The 21521-nt window shown below is 37.4% G+C and overlaps 2 protein-coding genes across 5 annotated transcripts in view; both read left to right on the top strand.

The window, feature by feature from the left end:
* adcy6b (adenylate cyclase 6b) overlaps positions 1-3953 on the top strand; it is a 43074-nt gene extending 39121 nt beyond the window's left edge. For both annotated transcript variants that reach the window (XM_067446089.1, XM_067446090.1), the window contains 5 exons: positions 376-508; positions 610-873; positions 1232-1436; positions 1566-1690; positions 2351-3953. In XM_067446089.1, the coding sequence (XP_067302190.1) occupies positions 376-508; positions 610-873; positions 1232-1436; positions 1566-1690; positions 2351-2479 (856 nt within the window). In that variant the 3' untranslated portion in view covers positions 2480-3953. The remainder of the gene's footprint in view (positions 1-375; positions 509-609; positions 874-1231; positions 1437-1565; positions 1691-2350) is intronic.
* A 2117-nt stretch (positions 3954-6070) lies between these two features.
* On the top strand, positions 6071-17994 carry galnt6 (UDP-N-acetyl-alpha-D-galactosamine:polypeptide N-acetylgalactosaminyltransferase 6 (GalNAc-T6)). Of its 3 annotated transcripts, none has more exons than XM_067446091.1 (12): positions 6071-6322; positions 7106-7261; positions 7464-7965; positions 8575-8747; positions 10559-10708; positions 11165-11399; positions 13017-13134; positions 13361-13561; positions 13675-13806; positions 13894-13995; positions 16323-16481; positions 17235-17994. In XM_067446091.1, exons 3-12 carry the CDS (start codon positions 7490-7492, stop codon positions 17346-17348), a joined length of 1860 nt encoding a protein of 619 aa, XP_067302192.1. In that variant the 5' UTR covers positions 6071-6322; positions 7106-7261; positions 7464-7489; the 3' UTR covers positions 17349-17994. The 3 variants fall into 3 exon arrangements, with proteins under 3 accessions (XP_067302192.1, XP_067302193.1, XP_067302194.1); XM_067446092.1 differs by having other exon boundaries at positions 7110-7261; XM_067446093.1 differs by lacking the exon at positions 7106-7261.
* Positions 17995-21521: the final 3527 nt, after the last annotated feature.

Consider the following 21521-nt stretch of genomic DNA (forward strand, 5'->3'; position numbering starts at 1 on the left):
GTTCTGTTCGTTGTAGGTGCGCTGCAGTTTTGGCATCTGCCACTTTAAATGCTCAAGCTTGTTAAAGTTCTGAAAGTGGTTCCAACGATCTTTTTATATTTAAAACAATATTTATAACTACAACTTTATGGTTATTGTTATAGTTATCATCCTTTGTGTGGGTGGGCCTCAAGCATTAAAGCATCTGCCAAAACCATAATTGTAAAGACTTGAGTATGCAAATATATGACACTTATGAGATACCAGTAGTACAGTATAGATTACTATAGTCTAGTAAATCTGAAATTAGATAAAGATGACCTAATACTCTTGCCATGGTCTTTGCTCAGTCTTTGGCAAACTCTTATCTGTTTATATTGTTCTTTTCCCACATAGCCAGGACACGGTGACTAAAGTGTCTCTGAGGGTGTCGATTCCAGTCATCCTCACTGTGTTTGTGCTGGCTCTCTATCTGCACGCACAGCAGGTCGAGTCCACTGCACGCCTTGATTTCCTGTGGAAGCTACAGGTGTGTGCCTTGTCGTCTTTCTCTAAATTGATCACTTAGTAAAAATAAATTTCCAATAGCTGGATACCAGCATGATCTGATTTGGTGTCATTCTTCATCAGGCCACTGAAGAGAAAGAGGAGATGGAGGAGCTGCAGGCCTACAACCGCCGTCTCCTTCACAACATCCTGCCCAAAGATGTGGCTGCCCACTTCCTTGCCCGAGAACGTCGAAACGATGAGCTTTACTATCAGTCATGTGAATGTGTGGCCGTTATGTTTGCCTCTATCAGCAACTTCTCGGAGTTCTACACTGAACTGGAGGCAAACAATGAGGGTGTGGAATGCCTAAGACTGCTCAATGAGATCATCGCTGACTTTGATGAGGTAAAAAGGTTGTCTCGCTTGCATCTGAAACCGAAGCATCGTTTTATGCTAGAATTCCAGAAAACTGTTATTTTACAGTAATCTTGGACTTATACTGACACCTACTGGTGTGGAGGTAAAGGACACAAAAGTGAATGTTTTCAGTTACCAATAATAACTATTTGTCATGTGTGATTCATTTATTCTATGACTAAATAGAATTATAATAAGGAGGTTACCAAGACAAATTAAATCAAATTTAGCTGGTCATGTGATCTTAACATGGCTGCCCCAGCATTTCTGTGTTGCTACATTTATGTAAAAAAAAAAAAAAAAGCTTTTAGATAAAAGTATTCTGTATGTCCTTTACTGTTTATAGATAATTTCTGAAGAGAAATATAAGCAATTGGAGAAGATCAAAACTATCGGTAGTACGTACATGGCAGCATCTGGATTGAACGACTCAACGTACGACAAAGAGGGCCGCACACACATTCTAGCTCTGGCTGACTATGCCATGAAGCTACGAGAACAGATGAAGTACATCAACGAACACTCATTCAACAACTTTCAGATGAAGATAGGCAAGTCATTTTTAATTGTGGACAGTATTCATGTTCTGAAGACACCATATACAATATTTAGAAAGTGTCTTGCAGGCTCTCAGAGCTAATATGTAAGAGCAAACGATGACAAATGTATTTTGGCCACAGGCTTGAACATTGGGCCAGTGGTTGCTGGTGTGATTGGAGCCAGAAAGCCTCAGTATGACATATGGGGCAACACCGTGAATGTAGCCAGTCGCATGGACAGCACAGGTGTTCCCGACTGTATCCAGGTAACCGCAACATAAACTCTTTGCTTATACAAGACTATTTTTGGCAAAAAACAACCGAAAATCCCCCATTTTTTTAAAGTCCATAATGGATTATCCTGATTATCCTGCCCCCCCCCATTAATTTAAAGTCAGAATGGATTATCCTGTGATCATGGCATTGTTCAAGATTGCATTTATAAAGATGGTGCTGCCCTCTATCATCATGTTACTGCAGTTGCAGTTCAACATTGCAGGACTTTTGTGTGAAAGTTTTTAGCTACTTACTTAGTTACTTATGAGTAATTTATAGTTCAGTTTAAACATGGAAAATGTTCTATCCCAGTTAATTTGTAGAATTAATTAACTATAAATAAGCAAGGATTTGTTGGTTGATTTCCCTGAAAATGGTAAACACTGGCTCTGTGGTGGTTGCAAAACATTGCTGTTTGTTTGGCATCCCAAACAGCCTGGCATAGCAACATTGGTTCAAACAATGGCCTGAGTTTGGGGGCAGGGCTATCTGTTTATCTGACCAATGGCAGACGGTTGTATTGGTTGTTTGAAAACGAGTATTATTTTTTGTAATTCCCTTTGGTGCTGCAGAAATTCACATTTCACCTTTCAATTTTGGCTAATTAGAATTGCACTCGGTGTATAATTAAACATTCTTTATTCCTACAGGTGACCACTGACTTGTACCATGTACTAGACAGTAAGGGCTACCAGCTGGAGTGTCGTGGACTGGTGAAAGTGAAAGGGAAAGGAGATATGACCACTTACTTCCTCAACAGTGGTCCTGTCTGCAGTTAACACTGACCAAATGCCTCTCAATGCACTGAAATGCAGGAAGGACAATAATATGCTCTGAATGGGATTTGAGCAGATCCAAATATAACCACTCATAAGCTCGCGAGCATTAGTGGGCATGTGTGGTATTTATATATGCACCTATTGGGAATAATGAGGTACACTCTACCTGAAAGAGTTAATGAAGAACTATTGCCTTAGATGGAGATGACTTTGAAGAATGCTTGGTTTTCCTTTTTATTTTGTGTGAAAGACTTCTTCCATACCAAAATTTGAATTCTTTATTTATTTTGACAGGTCTTAAAACATGTAAATAAAAAAATATTATATATGCAAGCATCAGGAAGCAAGAAGAAACTGACCAAAGAACAAAGCATTTGATATAGGAACACTACACACTTCTGGTAAACTGTTTGAAATGTCCGAACAAGTGTTATTCAGTTGTCTGGGTTTCCTTTTTCTGGCCTCTTGTCACTACCATAACGGCCATACTCTATTATAAACACTAAAGCAAAAAATGTCTGTCTTCTTTGAAGGGCCTTAGGAACAGGAATCCTAATCACAGTGACTTGTATTTCTAGTTCGTATGATTTATGAGTTATCAACATGTTTTTCCCTTTTAGTATTTGTGTACAAATGAGGTAACTTAAATGAAGGACAAGAATGGTGTTGGACAAATTTGCTTGGTCACATGCATTTACTTAATTGTGTGTGTGTGTGCGTGCGTGTGTGTGTGATCTTTAAAGGGCATAATAGCTCACTGTGAGGTTTATAAAGTGAATTTAAAATAGATTTTTGCCAAATTAAGTGTTAATCATATATTTTTCACATTTCTGTGTTAATTTCCCTCTAATTGACGTTTATAAATGCGTTACACAAATTTCATCCCGTAATTAATTAATGTAAAAAGTAAATGAAAAATAAACCCAAATATGACCAAGACCTCATATAATTCCAGCACAGGATGGTCAGCAAAAATACATTCTTCTTAAGAACATTGTAAATATGTGTAAATGTGCTGACAGGGGCCCGTTGGGTTTAGTGGTTGCTGATAAAAGTGTCTGGGCTGCAAAGTTGTGAGTTTGAGTGTTCAGCATACATCCATTTCAGCATTTCTTCATGAGCGCTCTTAGTCATGCTTGCACATTTGTCAACATTTTTTAAAATTATGCAATTACTGGTCAAATGCATAGTTAGCACTGCTACAGAGTATTTTTGTACCATTCCCACTGTATAGATGCATCTTTGACCTTTATAATTGTATTGCAAAAATCATCTTTCCCCCCCATCCTTAACATGCATTTCCAATATGAATGTACATGTATGTTTAACATTCTCTCCTTGTCATAGACATAAAAGCACATGTTTTTTAAGTTAAAATATGTTTGTGGTACTTTGAGGGCCGTTTTCATTGAAAAGGTGGAAAATCTATAAATTGGGTGTTTTATTAAAGAATAGTGTCTCAGTACTGTATCCACCCAACACTAGTTTGTGCAATTATTACTTCTCTTCTTTATTTAAATGAAGTGCAACAGAGGCAGAGTTGGCACACAGGCCACAGGCGTGAACTAGACCAACAAGGTGACAAATAAGATACTTTCCCCAAATATGGTGTAAAATAGAAACTGAAATATTTAATTTAACACGTGGTATGTGATTGCTTAACATTAAAAAGTAAAAGTGACTGTCAACCAGCAGTCTGATCTACATTTTATCATAAAATCTTGATTTTGCAGTGTTACATGCAAAAGTTTAGTAATTTACAACAATAAATTCACCAGCTTTTCAAACGTTTAAATGTTTTTAACAATGTGAATTTTATGTTCGATGAATAAATATAGACCTATAATAGTATTGGCTGCTGCCACTTGTTAACTCCCTAAAGAGGTTTCCTTCTCTTTTCAAACTTTATACTGTACATGAAGTGAATTTAATACCTCAAAACGAAGCTTACAGACAGGCAGGCCATTGTTGGGTGTGAGTGTCTCTAGTGATTGTTGTGTTAATGGACTCTTCTCTTTGTTCGTGCTCAGCTTGGTGTCTTCTCTTCAAGTTGCAGTGGCAGTCTCATGTCAGTCGATAGTTTGTAATCACGATTCTCTCCTACAGAAGTACCGACCCCATTTCCTCTTGTCATGTGCCTTTCTCAAATGTCTGAATAAATCTGTAGCTATTCGGTTACAAGAGGCATTGAATTTAATTGCATCTCAGTTAATAATTTATATACGTTGAGGTATAGCTTGTTAACTTACCACGTCCTTTCCTGAGCCTTAATTAAGTAATTCGACGTCATATAATTTTAGACATATAAAAGAGCAAAGCAAAACTGAGCTATCTACAAGTTTAACAAAAAACAACAACATTTAAATTAGCATAGATTATCTAGGGTTCCACACCACAGTCAAAAATGATGGGGTGAACCAAACGCTGTTTTTGAATGAATGTTTTAAGTGAATCATTCTCGTTCACGGACTCATTTTGGTTCACTGATGATTGTCCACACTAAAAATATTGTTTTTACGGTCTATGGTTTAACTTGGAGAAAAAAAACTTGGTTGCCCTCATTTAAATTTAGGCCTAATATTTTATTTTCATATGTAGGACATTTGGGTTTAATCAACAGAATATCGTTATTAATTATTAATTAATTAGCTTAAGTATTTGACAAAAGAAAAATAGTGAAAGCCTAAGTCATTATATATAGGCTCTATGTATAAAGTGTGTGTGTGTGTGTGTGTGTGTGTGAGAGAGAGAGAGAGAGAGAGAGAGAGAGAGAGAGAGAGAGAGAGAGAGAGAGAGAGAGATTTGTTAGGCTATCACCATTTTTAAGGCTGCCCCGTAAAAATAAAGAAAAAAATAATAATTCTGAATTCGTAAAATTGACTGTCACACAATTTAGTTATATATATATATATATATGTATATATATATATATATATATATATATATATATATATATATATATATATATATATATATATATATATATATATGTATGTATATATATATATATATATATATATATATATATATATATATATATATATATATATACATGCAATTAGAGGAAAGAAAAATTGGACAAGGAACCCCCTGCAAACATGCCTATTTGGGGAAAAAAAGAAAAAAATAATAATTCTGAATTCGTAAAATTGACTGTCACACAATTTAGTTATATATATATATATATATATATATATATATATATATATATATATATATATATATATATATATATATACGCCTCCATTTCCTCTCACCTAACACGCCTACATGCAATTAGAGGAAAGAAAAATTGGACAAGGAACCCCCTGCAAACATGCCTATTTGGGGGCCTCGTGGGATCACTGCAGTCAACAACAAAAAATTGCAGGGAGAAAATTCTCACGTTCTAGACGCCTATTTTTTAAGTCATTAAAAAAACGACTGTCTTTTTAACAAATCATTTGAATGTAAACCGCAGAAAGTGTCAATAAAAGTTCATCTTTTTGGTGAACATGAACACAATCAAAAGATCCGAGTCACTGAGATGAATCAAACCCACACCACCGACAGAAGGGAAGCTCCGGCTTTAGGACCCAGATGACTCTCAATCATTTGAACGAATGGCACCTGTTGCGTTCAAAGGGAAGCCGGGAGGCCAATGCTGCTGGTCGCGTGAAATCCTCGCTCTCTTAGATAAACCAATACCTCTAAAACTTGAAATTAAAGAGTAATAACATCCGTATCGACTCACATAGCTGAAACAAACAGCGGAACAGTAGACGAGGAAACGAGCATCTATCTATCTAACTAAGTAAATGATCTTCCTCTGGAGAAGCACATGAATGACTGATTTTATTACAGGTAAACTTTGGAGCTTTAAGTAAATGAGTGCTTTATTTGTTTCGATGTGTTTCGAATGTCTGTTGTCAATGAGATCTAACTTCGGCTTATCTTCCTCTCCTTGACTGAGCGAGTTTCGTCTTCATCTATTTTTAATAGTAGCCTATGCTTTTTTTCTAACACACAAAGACGTTTTTTGTTTAGTCTTTTTATTAAGCTATCGTCATTTTCTTTTAAACAAGGCTCAAAGTATGTTGTGGCTGATTTATTGCAACCATTAACCATTATCTATGCTTGACTCACTTCCTTGTATCTATTCAGATACGTTTCGTTTAGTTGTCATGTTGCGTGGCTTTATTTCTTAAACTTTAAGGAAGTGCTTGGGGTTTTACGAAATAGTCAAACTACTCGCTAAGGAAGAATGCTGTTTGTTATCTCAACGTGTGGTTGTAACAATAATGCACTGTTACGCCTTTTTGATTCAGCTCAGTCAGTATAATGCAGGAGAACCAGTTTGAGTGATTAGGAAAGTCTGAAAACCTAGAAGAATAGCAGAAGTTGGTCTCTGTTGGCCATTGCCTGTTTTGGGATTTGTGATGTAGATGTCTTTAAATAGACCGAGTTTACTGATTCATTTAACACCATACGTTTCATTGTCATTGCATTTCTTGCTTTAAATGTAATTACTTGAGGTTAAAATTTAAAGAACAATAGTGCTTTAAATGTGCCAGTCCTCAAGATGACCCTTAAACACTTTTCCAAGTAGTATGTGAGATCCAGACCTTTTTTTTTTATCATGTTCAGTTAGATGGGCGACGTGTCACCGTTGTGAAGTGTATTTATGCAAACCTTCCAACGCCACCCATTAAGCGTAGTGGGAGTGTGCAGTGAGCCACCTGCTGCCACGTGGATCCAGCAGGGCGAAGGAAGGATCAGGTGCAGAAAGGTGTTTGTTGTCAGGTGAGGTTTGTTTGCTCTGTTGCTGTGCTCCATGTGAGAGTCTGTGGTGCAGGCTTTCTTTGCTAATTAAAAGTGGGCCTTTGTTGTGGAGCTGACGTAAATAAACAAAGTTGACATTTATGGGCCTTTTTGTTTTTACAGTTAAGTGGTGATTGCTTTTCGCTAAGTGTTTTTTTTTTTTTTGGTCTTTTTTTCCGCACAGGTGAGTGACTGAAATCAACCAACATAATGCGTATGAGACGTCGTTTCTCCCCCCTAAAGCTTGCCATTCTGGGCGGCACGCTTTTCATGGTAATTCTTGTGGTGATCCAGAGGGATGTTGGCAGCGGTTCACTTCAGGACCCCTGGTTGCAAGATCTCTCCAGCAAAAAGGAGAAGGTCTTCGAAATGGTCCGCGGAGCAGTCAATAATTTCGCCTTCCAAATTGGAGCCCCCCAGCCCCCGTCATTGGTAATACAGAACACCCCAGACCGAAATTGCCCCCCAGGCTTCTACACTCAGGCGGAACTCAAACCCTGGATTGAGAGACCTCCGCTGGACCCTCAGGCCCCGGGAGCCAATGGCGAAGCCTTCCAGCAAGCCAGTATGTCTACAGAAGAGGAGAAGGAAAAGCAGGAGGGCATGACCAGGCACTGCTTTAACCAGTTTGCCAGTGACCGAATCTCCTTGCACCGCAGTCTTGGAGAAGACACCCGTCCACCCGAGTAAGAATGGACACATTGTTTGGCACCATGAGAAAATGTAGAATACAAACAATTCATTCAATTCACCATCCAATCCAACATCATAATGATTCCCTTCATAGATTAAAGTTAGGCAGCACCCGTGACGTGCATTAGGTTTGCTGGCGTTGTATGTGCCTTTTAATTAACGTTGACTCATTTGATCTATTTACACAGGAACTTGAAGGTGCAGTCTCCTGTTGATTTAAGGGCTGGGGCTTGAGCAGTATAAATGCTGCTCAAACACTCATTGTCGATTAGAGTCTTTACTATTCTGCTGCTTATGCAGTTTTCTAATCACACCTTCACCTGCTGCATTACTCTTAAAAATAGGTTGACTGTTATTAGGTCATGTTTCCTCTTAAATCTTATCATATTTAAACACTATGTGGAGTAACGGCCCATAAACAATTTGAAATTAAAAAAATTATAATTAACTATATATATATATCATTTACATATTTATAATCTAAATATAAATGTAATGTGTGTGTGACTAATATAAATATACAGTGTAAATAAAAAATACTTACACTTGTATTTTAAGGATTATACATAAATGCATTTTCTTTTTTCATGTGTCGCTTAAAGGTGTGTCGAGCGAAAGTTTCGCCATTGTCCTCCTCTTCCAACCACAAGTGTGATCATTGTGTTTCACAACGAGGCTTGGTCGACACTTCTGCGCACTGTGTACAGCGTGCTGCACACCTCCCCGGCGATCTTCCTCAAAGAAATCATAATGGTGGATGACGCCAGTACAGCAGGTTGGCCCAGGTTTATCAGCTCCTGCTGTAAAAATGAACCACTCCTTGAAGTAGTGTTAATCTATGCCCTTGTGCCAATGGCAAACATGTTTATCTAGTGAAATATTATGGAATGTCACTTTTAAAAGTGCTTTAGCAGGTGGATAAAAAATGTCACCAATTAGAGAAAAAGAAACCAGTTAGAGATGCTAAAAAACTGTAGGAGAATCTCTAAAGAATATTTATTTATATGGTAAGAAGTAGCAGTGGAATGTGCAGTCCACGGTCACATTAGTTTAATTTTCTGTTATGACTTGCTGTACATTATCTGTTACTTATTTTAATGTTTTGTTTTAATGTACCATGATGAGCTTAATGTCCTTACATTGTAAGTATAAGAGATAAGATGAAGGAAGTGTGTTAGTTTGCTTGAAGTCTCACCACAGGAAATAATTGTTTCACTGGTGCAGAAAGCTTTTTCATGCCTATTTTTAAACCTAGATAAATGTCACGTTGTACAGTTGACAATTAAAGTTACAGTTGACTTGTGAATTTAACAATCAATATATAACCTTTTTTTAAATTTCGGGTTGGTAAGATTTAAGTGTTTTAAAAAAAAGTCTCTTACACTTACCAACAATGCATTTATTCAATTAAAATAGAGGAAACCGTAATATAAGTGTTACTATGATTTCTGTTGGCAAAGCTGAATTTTCAACATTACTCCAGTCTGCACTGTCATTATCCTTCAGAAATCATTCTAATGTGCTGATTTGCTGCTCAAGAAACGTGTATTGTCAATGTTAAAAACAATTGTTGCTTAATATTTAGGTGAAACCTGTGATGATCAGTTTAAATTTGTTATCGTTCTTTGATTCTTTTGTAACAAATGATTTTACAGACACTTGATCAACTTAACTTTAGTTACTTCAGCGATTTAGCAGGCTTTCTATCAGTAGAAACCCAGGAGTACGGTATATTCGAATGACCATGCCCCCTCCCCCATCCATCATATCTGCTTGAGACGAGAGATTTATGCATTTTATTTCTGGAAAAAATCCTCCGATGACGCAAAATGACAATTTTTGCGTCATCTGAGGATTTTTTTGGCCAGATGCTAAAGACTACAGCCAGTAGAAGGCGCTATTTCAACATGTTTTCAACCCATCCATGGGGAGTGGGATCACACTCAGATCGGGCAGCTGTGGAGCAAAATGAGTGTTTCAACTTTTCAAATTAATTCCTATGAAAGTTAAATTAAGCTTCCAAAGGCACGAACTGAAAATGCGCTAGACTGAACATGCGCTGTGAATGTATGCTGCGGTCGCGATTACCTCAGCTCTAGTGATGAATGTAATCTGACTGCTGCTGCGTTTGTGACGGATATGTTCAGTTTTTAATGGTGGTCTGTTCTCTAACTGAACTGATTTTATGAAAATGAACGTGGTGGGGAAGGGATCCAGTAATCCAGTAGGGGTGACTTTGGGAGTGGCCTCATAGGGCAGCTAAGCAAGTGCATTCTGGGAGTTGTTGTCTTTCATCCCCATGAGACAAATATATTTTCTGTCTTTTCTCAGTCTAGAAGGCACCAAATTCAAAAAATAATTTTCTACTACATTAATGACCCAGTTTAAATACAAAGCTTAATGCTAAATCACTGAAGTAACCCTTTAATGCATCCATCCTTTCTTAAAATCATATCGACCTCAAACTTTGGAACGGTTGTGTGTTCAAATAACTATTATAGTAGTTTTTGTTCATACCGAAGAAACAAAGAAAACAAGATTACACCAATGTCTTCTTTCTAAATTTGATATCTACTGATCTTGTAGAACATCTCCATGAGAAACTGGACGAGTATGTGAAGTCACTGAAGATCGTGAAGGTTTTGCGCCAGCAGGAGAGAAAGGGCCTGATCACGGCGAGGCTTCTCGGAGCCAGCAAAGCTGAGGGAGAAATCCTCACCTTCCTGGATGCTCACTGTATGTATTTAATCTTGCTTCATAATTTGCCCTGCCCATTTTCATGATCTAACGTGGCTTTGCAGTTTTTGTTCACACGTCATTAACATCCACCAGTCTCATTATTTTTATTTTAGACATGACAATGTAGTCTTTCAGGAACCTGCTTTTCATGAGCTTAAAAGGGTTGCTCCCATGACTCTTCTTGAGCTCATGTCATTTACAAAGTTATATTCTGTGTCAAAGGGCTAGTATGTGATGCTTATCTCATTTTTTTTGAGCCATTGTAGGCCACGTTGGAGCCTAGCAACTCATGTTTTCACCTGAAGCAGAAATTTTTCAAATTCGTACCTTGTATACAATCAGTGAAAGGGTTGAAATATGTGATGTCATCTTACTTGCTTATTTGCTTGTAGCAAATTTACAAAATAATTTAACTAATTTCTCTTTTGCCCTATTTTTTTTTTTTAATTAAAGGTGAATGTTTCCATGGCTGGCTTGAGCCTCTACTTGCCCGCATTGTTGAGGAGCCCACTGCAGTGGTGAGCCCTGAAATCACAACCATTGATCTGAACACCTTCCAGTTCCACAAGCCTGTGGCCTCTGCCCGTGCCCATAACAGAGGCAACTTTGACTGGAGTCTCACATTTGGCTGGGAGGCCATTCCGGATTACGAGAACGCTAAACGCAAGGATGAAACCTACCCAGTAAAGTGAGTCATGCACGTTTTTTTTAACCTTGCTCAGATTGTGCAATTTGCAGCCATTCTTGGAAACGCTGACTTTTTTTTTTTTTTTTTGTGATTGACGTATCAGTATTAACCTTTCCCAAGAAAGTTGTTTGCGGTTTCCTTTTATTCATCTCGTCATAATGACCTTTAGTCCAGATCATGTTCTTCCGGTCTATCTGATTTTTTTATGAATGAGATTACTTGGCTGGTTGTATCAAGTTTCATTTGAGAGTATCAAATGAACCACTTTCATTCAGTTTGGACACATTATGGACATATTTAAGGATGACAATGTCAAGATTCATCTGGCTCAAACTGTGAAAGAATAATTGGGAGGGAAGATGAGCCCAGACCATAAATTCAGTGAAAGTCTTTGAGATGTGCTGCATGTTCTTGTGTTCCCTGAAGAGGGCTGATGCATTGATACTCAAGACCATGATCAGCAATGATTGGCTGGCGGCAACACGGCAAAGAAGTTAATGTAATTTCGCCAAATAACAAAAAAAATTAAGCAACCTACTTCAGTGTAGCTAATATGTGACGATAACATCGTGCTTAACAAGGAGGATTTGAAGTTGTGCCTATCAGCTGCAGGTGGATGGTTTGTTTTTAACAGCTGATTCGGTGACGTTAGAGCCGATCCGCGCATCTCTAGTGCCAATATTTTTTGCTTCAGTAAAGGAGTAAATAAGACAGCAAGGGCTTATGTCATGTCTGAGCTGAAGCTGAAACATGAAAGTTGCACAACATAAATACAATGTTTAGGCATTATTGTTATTTATATTCCTACTATGTGTTACTATTTATTACTATTTATTATTACTATTTATATTACCAATAAACTAAAATGTATATGTTGGCTTATTGGTTGTAGGTTTAGTTTTAGATTGAACTATGTTTACCTTTTTAAAGTAATTTAAAATAGATTATTATATAATATGGCAATTGTATGCATTAAAATTGTTTAGTTTCACAGTTATTAATGTATGCAATTTCAGCAATATAACTAAATGTTTCTAAAAAGAAAACAAATTAGATGTTCATTTTAAGATACCCATGTTATTGTCTCTTATCTCTTTAGTATTGCTCTTTAATAAAGAAAAAAGTAATTATCTGATTAATCGATTGATTAAGTGCTAGATTAATCGATTACAAAAAGAATTGATAGCTGCAGCCCTAGTTATAATGTTATATATTTATATATTATACCTCAGTAAGTTATGTTAGAATGTATTATAAGTCTATCTTGATCCGCACAGTTGCTATGATCTTGATCTTGCTACATCTTGCTACATCATACATATTTATGCAATTTCCACAAAAAATTGCCAGATCATAAATGATTCTTCTTCAAAGTTGCAACTTTCAGCTCAAATATTACAGTGATGGATAACGGCAAATAACTTTACATTTTCTAAAAGGAACAACTGAATACTGTAAAACAAATGTGTTTAATGCATTATGCATTTAACAAATACATTATTTCTTTTTTTTAAACCAGTGTTTTTTCCGATCTGAGTTTAAAAGCAATAGGAGGGGACCCGGCATCGTCTCTCTGGCTCCACATTCTACTCATTGTATTTGTCCTGTTCCTTTCAGAACGCCAACATTTGCTGGTGGTTTGTTCTCTATATCTAAGGCCTACTTTGAGAAAATTGGGACCTATGATGACAAAATGGAGATATGGGGTGGTGAAAATGTCGAGATGTCCTTCAGGGTGAGTTCCAGCTCTTCAAAATTCACCTGCAGCCATATTAATGACAACTATAATGTTAAAACAATGTCAATTCACCTTTATTTATATAGTGCTTTGTACAATGCATAATTTTCCTACTGAAAAGCTGCTTTGAAACTATTTGTAAAGTCTAAAAAGACAGTGTCATTTATTCAGCTAAAGTTAGTTCCGTGTTGAACAGCAGTGTGTATGTGTTCTGTGCTGTCAGGTGTGGCAGTGTGGCGGACAGTTAGAGATAATCCCCTGCTCTGTTGTGGGTCATGTGTTCCGCACCAAGAGTCCTCACACCTTCCCCAAAGGTACAGAGGTCATTACACGTAATCAGGTGCGCTTGGCTGAGGTGTGGATGGACGATTACAAGCTGATTTACTATCGCCGCAGCCAAAATGCAGCTAAAATGGCCCAAGATGTAAGAACTACTTTCGCTTTCATAGGATTCAAATATTAGCCTTGTGTTTGTGGTTATCACTGTAGCTGTGTGCCAGAGCATGTGACCAACTCGTTTCCTGTATGATTGTGTAGAAAAATTATGGTGATATATCTGACCGTCTGAAACTCAGAGAAAGCTTACAATGCAAGAACTTTTCTTGGTATCTTACCAATGTCTACCCAGAAGCCTTTGTCCCAGATCTTACCCCCATCAAGTTTGGAGCGGTAAGTCGTTTTTCAGAGCACAATGATTAGCCAGTCTGGGGCCAAACATTTATTTTAATTTGTTTGTTTCTTTGTGTGTCTGTGTAGCTCAAGAATATAGGATCACAGCATTGTCTGGATGTTGGCGAAAGTAACAATGGGGGAAAGCCTGTGATTATGTATATATGCCACAACATGGGTGGAAATCAGGTATAGTACAATTCCTGTGCCATTCACATTGATATTATAAGTAGAATAGAGCTGTGTGATTTAATTGTTAAAAGATTACAATCCTAATTCATTATTAAAGTTTATTAAACTTTTGAATAATTGCACTGGAAACCGCTTTACAAACAGTCTTTTCAACCATACAGCATAGGCGGAGCATGTGTAAGGCTTAATCTTCCCCTGGCCATGGACTTGAGACAAGTGTGGCATTTTTCTCACTTAAACCACTGCCTGTTGTTATTTCTGATTAACCTGGACACATAACTGCTGTTCTAGGATCTGTTTTCTCTAAGCATACTTGCAAAACAGGTTTGTCAAATGACGCAGCTCGTTTTTTTACACTCTGTAAAACTTCAAAGGTTTCTTTTTAAAATATGTTTGTGTAGCATTGAACAATGTTGGCAGTCATAAACATATCAGCTGATTTCTTGTACGCAGTGGCCAATCAAGGGTGTTCAAGTTATCACTGAACAAAATGTGAATCCTGAGTTATGCACGCATAGAAACAAGAAACAAACAAGCTGTAGATAATATGTAAATAAAACATTCACTGGTAGTGAGCTTCATATAATATGCCAAATCCAGTATGCCTGCTTTTCTGTTAAAATTAACAATAGTGTAGTGTGTGCAGTAACCTTTCTATGGAAATCTATTTAAATGCATGAAGCACATCTACCTAGCCTTACCCTAGAGTTCCTTCACCCTCCGCCTATGCCAAACATTATTATTATTATTTATGCATTACAAATATTCATAGTCACAGATAGATATAAACTGATGTCTACGGAAGTGATCAAGCGAAGAGGGAATCATCTTTGGAAAGTAACTTAGCTCTTCAAATAACGATTGTATTGATTACATTATGCCACTAGGTGGTGAAAAGTGACTGTTAAATGTCACTGAATCATTCATTCAAGAGATTGTTAAAAATCACTGATTCATCAAGTAATGAAACAAACATAGTATTTGAGCAAGTCATTGAATCGTTAATTTCAACCATTTAAAAAAAAATCATTCCGATTAATTAAAGGGGTCATTAACTGCATTGTTTTGTAATGTTTCCTGTAGTGCGCTTATGATTTTTATTTTTTTAAAACCTGATTTTAGCCCTGTGATTTGAACACTTTGTTTTAAGGGGTGTCTGTTGTGAGAGTTCAGTGTAAATGCCCACTGCTGACATATAAAGATATATAATGGCTATGTTTAACTTTCTCAAACTTTTAGCAAGTTTTTACTATTACAGCTCTCCAGGTTAACTAATCGTGAAAAATGTTAATTGTAGCATTGTAATGGGATTGTGGCTTGAAAGGTTGCATTGATGAGAATTGTAGCCGATCAAGGCATGTTGAGAGCATGAATGCAGTGATCTATAGCCTGACAAGCCAGACCCACATCAAGATGTTTGGTCTGGAAACTCACCATAGACAGGGCTCAGTCTGAGGGGCGGGATAAACGGTTGTCTTTCAAACTCCCTCTGCACGTGATAGGATAATGCTACAACCAATCAGAGCACAGAGGGGAAACAGAGCATGTTGATAGATTAAACATTCGCCGTATCCGGTCGGCAAAACTCCGAACACATCTTCCCTTTTTAAGAATGACTTCAGTGCTGCTCTTTTCTAAGAGAAAAGCTTAACTCCAAGTCTTAGAGTCGCGGTCAAAGCTGATTCGAAAGACCGCCGCCAGTTTCTGTGTTTACTAGAAGCACACAAACGCAACTCGGCTGTTCGTCATTATGGCCCCGCCCACCGACTCTATACACAATGTGATTGGCCCGGCAAGTGTTAGGGGATTACAACTCAGAAGCATATTGAGAGTTGCTAGACGTCACTCGCGGGCAGATTAGATTTGCTGCCGCTAGGGTGCGTCTAGATTTCTAGGCTAAGTAATCTCGTCATTGCAACTGGATTTCTGCACACTAATGAAATACTTATATCATGACTAACTGTGCAAACGCAATGTAAATAAGATTTGTTCATTATTATAGGAGTTTTGGTGAAAGTCCCTGATAAATGTGTGGTGTTTAATTGATAGCTCCAGCGATTGTAAAAGGAGCATTCTTTAATCTCTTCCTGTCTCTTCAAAAAACTCTAGTAAACATACATTTTTTTGTTTAGTTGTCCGTTCAGAATCGTGATCGGTTTAAAAAAACAATTGCGTTCTCAATTCATCCAGATTTGTGCAGCTGTTGAGTAAGAGGTGCTTTTATAACAAAAGTTAAACATAATAATTGAAAAAAATCATTTTGATCTTTGGTTTCTTCTTGATCTGAACAGAACAGATGTTCATCATGATGTGTTTGTTTTCAGTACTTTGAATATACATCACATAATGAGCTGAGACATAACATAGGAAAGCAGCTCTGTCTACAAGCGTCTCCTTACCCAGAGCCAGTGAAGATCGAGCTCTGTACACTGAAGGGCAAAGGCAGTAGTTTGGCTCCTGAACAAGAGTGGGTGTTCACAGAAGTAAGTGTCCTCTCAGAACAGAAATAAATTACTTGGTTTGGTATTATTGTCTTGGTTTGCAGGATGTCCAATGCAGTTTTTCTAGTTGATGTCTACGCTTGATTAAGCACTGTCATGAAAATATAATTTATTATTGAATTGTTATTTAAAAACGTTTTGTGACGTTTTTTAAATGAATAATAATGCAAACCAATGTATGTGATCTTCTCATTGGTTGGTCAGGTGTATATATCAGCTAGTTAGGATGCAAACTGATAAATGAGCTTGGTAAAACTTTACAATAAGGTCTCATTTGTTAACATTAATGTACTAACTAACTTGAACTAATAAGCAATGCATTTTAACTGTTGATTAATCTTTGTTAATGCTAGTAATAAAAAACTTGCTCATTGTTTGTCCATGTTAGTTGACAGTGCATCAATAGGAACAGGTGTTACTTTTCATTTGAATAATGTATTAGTAAATGTTGAAAATAAATTAACATTTAGAATTAATAAAATGTAAAACTATTGGTTATTCTTAGTATGTGTTAACTTAAGTAGTTACCTAATGAGACCTTTGTTACCAAGAGCTCTATACTTTCCTCTCCCATTACTACTAGCAATTCGTTCTTTCTCAATGTTAATTCACACCGTTTTGAGAGAGGACTTTGCCACAAAACAATTGCATTGATGGTTTACTTTACATTTATGGTCTGCTCATTCACCCAAGAAACTTGTTTTACATTTCTTCTTCCTCTTATACTTATTTTAGGAGCAACTGCTGAAGAACCCACCCTCTGGAAAGTGCCTCCATAAGAAGGGAGACAAGATATTAATGAGCCCCTGCAATCCGACAGACCATCACCAGCACTGGGCTTTCAGTTGACCTCACACTCCAAAAGAGGAGCAAGGACGTTCACTCCTATAAGACCCAAGAGGGAGGGCCAGCAGCCACAGCTCATGCTGGCAAGCTCACTGTAGGCCTGAGCAGATGCACTGGGAGTGTACTGGATAGTTAATTTCCATAAGCTCCTAAAGACATTGTGATCAGACTGCGGTCAGGATGCTCGGGGAAGACAGAGTGGAGGTCGTGGAGCATTGGAGAGTTAACAATCCAGCAGCAACATTGTTTACTTGATGCATTTTATTTCCTTATTGATGTCGTCTGCTGCTGCTTTTAAATGGTGTAGGTTTTTATTTATTTTTTAAAGAAATGGAAAAGAAATATTTTTGGAACATTTGTTAGTGTTAAGGCCAATGAATGGCCGGCCTTGCCAATGATACATGTGATGCTTGTGTGATCCAAATCATTTGCATATGCTGCAGGGGATGTGGGTTTTGTTCAGCTGTACTAAATTGTCACAAGGCAGCATTCGTTTCAAGTCCTTCTGTTGTGTCTATGAACTTAAAGCCATCAGTATGTGAAGAGGCATCATGTGACTTGCCTTCCTTGGTTGCCGAGGTCTTTTGGGGGAAATCATGCTCTAAAAATTATTACAGCTAACTGTTGCATCGTCTACACCTTTGCACTGTTATTCTGTCACAGATCTATTCTTTGAATCTGTATTAAATCTTTCAAACATTTGAATATTTGATTCGAAAAAGATACACACTCCCTGATCACTTTTTGATGTTTTTTACACATAGCCTACACACCATTAAACACAGACAGACAGTGGTCGCCTAGTATTTCACCGAAATAACATGATTAAGGTTTCTTCGGTTTAAGTCCAACTCTGATCAAACGCACTTGTACTTTTCAGGTAGGTTAATCCTGAAGACCAGATTTGTTCATGTTCGCTTTATTAAGGTTGTTGTTAATCTCAAGCAAGACCATGGCGTAACTGAACTGTAAATTACTGCAGCTATGACAAAATAGTGATGGGCTACATTGACCACCATTCTCATTCTGCTTACTCAGCAAAAATGTAAAATAAAATAAAGCAACATAACAAAGCGTCTGGAAGACTCTTTATTTAAAGTCATAGTTTTACAAAGGTAATCCAGGGTATTCTTATTGTAAGGGTATGGGTTTGTTCATTTCGATGGCATGCTTTGATTGAGTATTTCTCAACTTCAATAGGTGGCAGGTGACTGTTTAACACCGTGTCCTAACCTTAACCATAGCCCTAACTCTACTCGATAAAGTATCTTTTTCATGCTAATTAGAGTTTTTGTCCTAACCAGCTACGACGGCGAAACGGGATGATAATTTCTGCGACGTCGCGGCTGGAATGACAACACAAAACATGGCAATGATAATCTCAGGTATATTGTTTATGTGCTTTATTTAATGTTTATCACAAACGTGTAATGTGAGTTTGAATATCATTTAGTGCTCCCAGCAATTTAAAAGCAACAATAATTCACGTGAATAAAACAAATGGAAACAAGAACGTTAAAACTGAATATTCTATGAAAACGATTGTATTAGTAACATGTATTTTCGTCATAGTTATGTTTAAATTGTGTAATATTTGAGAATTTATGTAGTCTATTGCTGTGCACTTGCCTCGAGAGGCCACCCACACGGCCACACGCTATCTGATTGGCTGTTTTTGATTGTTTTGTCGCATCTCGTAGTCGCGTCTGGTGGGGAGTCGGACCGGCGTGGACCACTGGTATTTACATTTATATAGATATTTATATAGTTCAGTTGTGTAGCCAACTGAAGGAGTTGCGTTTTTTTTTACGGTCTATGGTGTGGACAGACAAGTTGCTTGTTCCTGGGATCGTACCGGGTCGCGTGTTAGTTGTGAGCTGTAAAAATTACTGTGAAAATGAAGTCGTGGAAAAATACAAAACATGCTTTCACTGATAGTGTAGCTACTTCTATAACGCGTGAGAGTTGGTGCTATTTACCCAGCAGGTTTAATCCGAGATCGCATTACATTTCAACTGCAGTGTTGTGCTTGTATTGGCTATATTAAGGCTGCCTGACAACCTTTATCTCCTTTTAATGTTTACCAATGTTTCCGCCAAAACACCAACTGAAATTCCCAAATTAATATTATGCTACACTGTCAGAATAAAAGGTAGGCTACAGTGATGTCACTGGGGCGGTACCCTGGTACAAAAGTGAAAAAAATCCAGTAATAACCACCTCTAAATTTTTACATATTAAAAGATATATATTTTAAGAGTGCGCCCCAGTGACAGCAATAGCTTACCTCTTTTTCTGACAGTGCACTTCAAACAGTACTATCTTTGTATAATTCTCTTTATTTTTGTCTTTTTTTATTATGTCTGGTGGCTAATGCAAGGTCATGTTTTTTATTTTTTTATTTTTACATAAAATAAATCTGTATTAGTAATATTTCTGCAGAAATATAGTCTAGCCTACTATTAAAAAAATAGTAAACATTGCTTGAGAATTCTTTCTCAACATTACTGCCTACTGCACAGTCCATTTTGAACCTTTCAGTCTTTCACCCTGTTATAAACTCAAATCTAAAACAGCACAATATTAAGCAATACGATTTTTACACAAATACATGTAGTTTTTCATTTCAAAGTATTTTCCACACAGATGTATAATTACAAAAGTTTATGCATACTTCAAGAGGAAGTGCTTTGGTCTGTCTGACTGTAAATGTACAACTTCAACTTCCTCTTTTTGGATCAGTATGAGATAATCTGGTTGCTGGTTCATAATGCATGCAAGAATTGGCATTGCATGTGTGATTCTTTTATCTGTATTAGTAATACATTCATTTTGTCATGAACTTTGGTCATGCATCAGTTGAACTATTATTGGAGTTACTTATTTTAAGTCTCTGAAATGGCACTTTGGTTTTTTAGTGCATTGCATATTTTGCAGTTTTTACATTAAAGGTGCAAACCTTTGTTTAATTTTTTTTTTTACATTATAAAAACCCACAGTTTTAACAGGGGTGTGTGCACTTTTTGTATCCACTGTACAATTGTAATAAAACTAAATGTAAATAAATACATATTCTATATAAAAAATCTAATCTAAATATAAAAATATTATGTGTTTTAGTTCATAAAAATATTTTATAACATTTTACATTATGTCTGAGTGACGTCATGATAATACTTGTTTATCACCGATCAGACATAAATTTATGACTAATTAGTGTTGGTCCCCCTTTTGCTGCCAAAATAGCCCTGACCTGTCGAGACATTGACTCCATTAGACCCCTGAAGGTGTGCTGTGGTATCTGGCACCAAGATGTTAGCAGCAGATCTTCTAAGTCCTGTAAGTTGCAAGATGGGGCCTCCATGGATCGGACTTGTTTGTTTTGCATATCCCACAGATGTTCGATTGGATTGAGATCTGGGGAATTTGGAGGTCAAATCAACACTTCAAACTCATTGTGCTCCCATTCCTGAACTATTTTTGCTTTGTGGCAGGGTGCATTATTCTGCGGAAAGAGTCAAAGTAACATCCACATGGATTCTTCAGGTCACCTTCATTGCTCCATGGTCCAGCTCTGGTGCTCAGGGGTGAACAGGGGTCAGCATGGACACCCTGACTGGTCTATGCTGCCTCATACGCAACGAACTGCAATGTGTATTCTGATACCTTTCTATCAGAACCAGCATTAACTTACTAAGCAATTTGAGCTATAGTAGCTTGTCTGTTTAATCGGACAACACAGACCAGCCTTCACTCCGCACGTTCATCAATGAGCCTTGGCTGCCCATTACCCCGTCGCCGTTTCACCACTGTTCCTGACCACTTTTGATAGAGACTGACCACTGCAGACCAGGAACACCCCAGAAGAGCTGCAGTTTTGGAGATGCTCTGACCCAGTCATCTAGCCATCACAATTTTCCATCTCAAATCCTTCCTTACGCTTGCTCTCCTGCTGATAACACATCAATTTTGAGGACAAAATATTCACTTCCTGCCTAATACCCAGTAACAGGTGCCGTGATGAAGAGATAATCAGTGTTATTCTTCACCTGTCATTGGTCATAATGTTACGCCTTATTGGAATGTGTGTATCTAGGTGAAAGATGAACATTTTCAGTGTCCTTCTGCAGAGACTCCTACATAAACAGGGAGGTTGGGTGTAGGCTTTGTGCTCAC

This window comes from Pseudorasbora parva, chromosome 6, assembly GCF_024679245.1.
Source record: "Pseudorasbora parva isolate DD20220531a chromosome 6, ASM2467924v1, whole genome shotgun sequence".
In the NCBI taxonomy this organism is placed as follows: domain Eukaryota; kingdom Metazoa; phylum Chordata; class Actinopteri; order Cypriniformes; family Gobionidae; genus Pseudorasbora; species Pseudorasbora parva.

Bases quoted from the DNA above. Each gene is read 5' to 3' on its own strand.
- galnt6 (XM_067446091.1), top strand. From the start codon at position 7,490: ATGCGTATGAGACGTCGTTTCTCCCCCCTAAAGCTTGCCATTCTGGGC. The intron at 7,966-8,574 runs GTAAGAATGGAC...TGTCGCTTAAAG, and splicing joins GAAGACACCCGTCCACCCGA to GTGTGTCGAGCGAAAGTTTC. The intron at 13,135-13,360 runs GTGAGTTCCAGC...CTGTGCTGTCAG, and splicing joins ATGTCGAGATGTCCTTCAGG to GTGTGGCAGTGTGGCGGACA.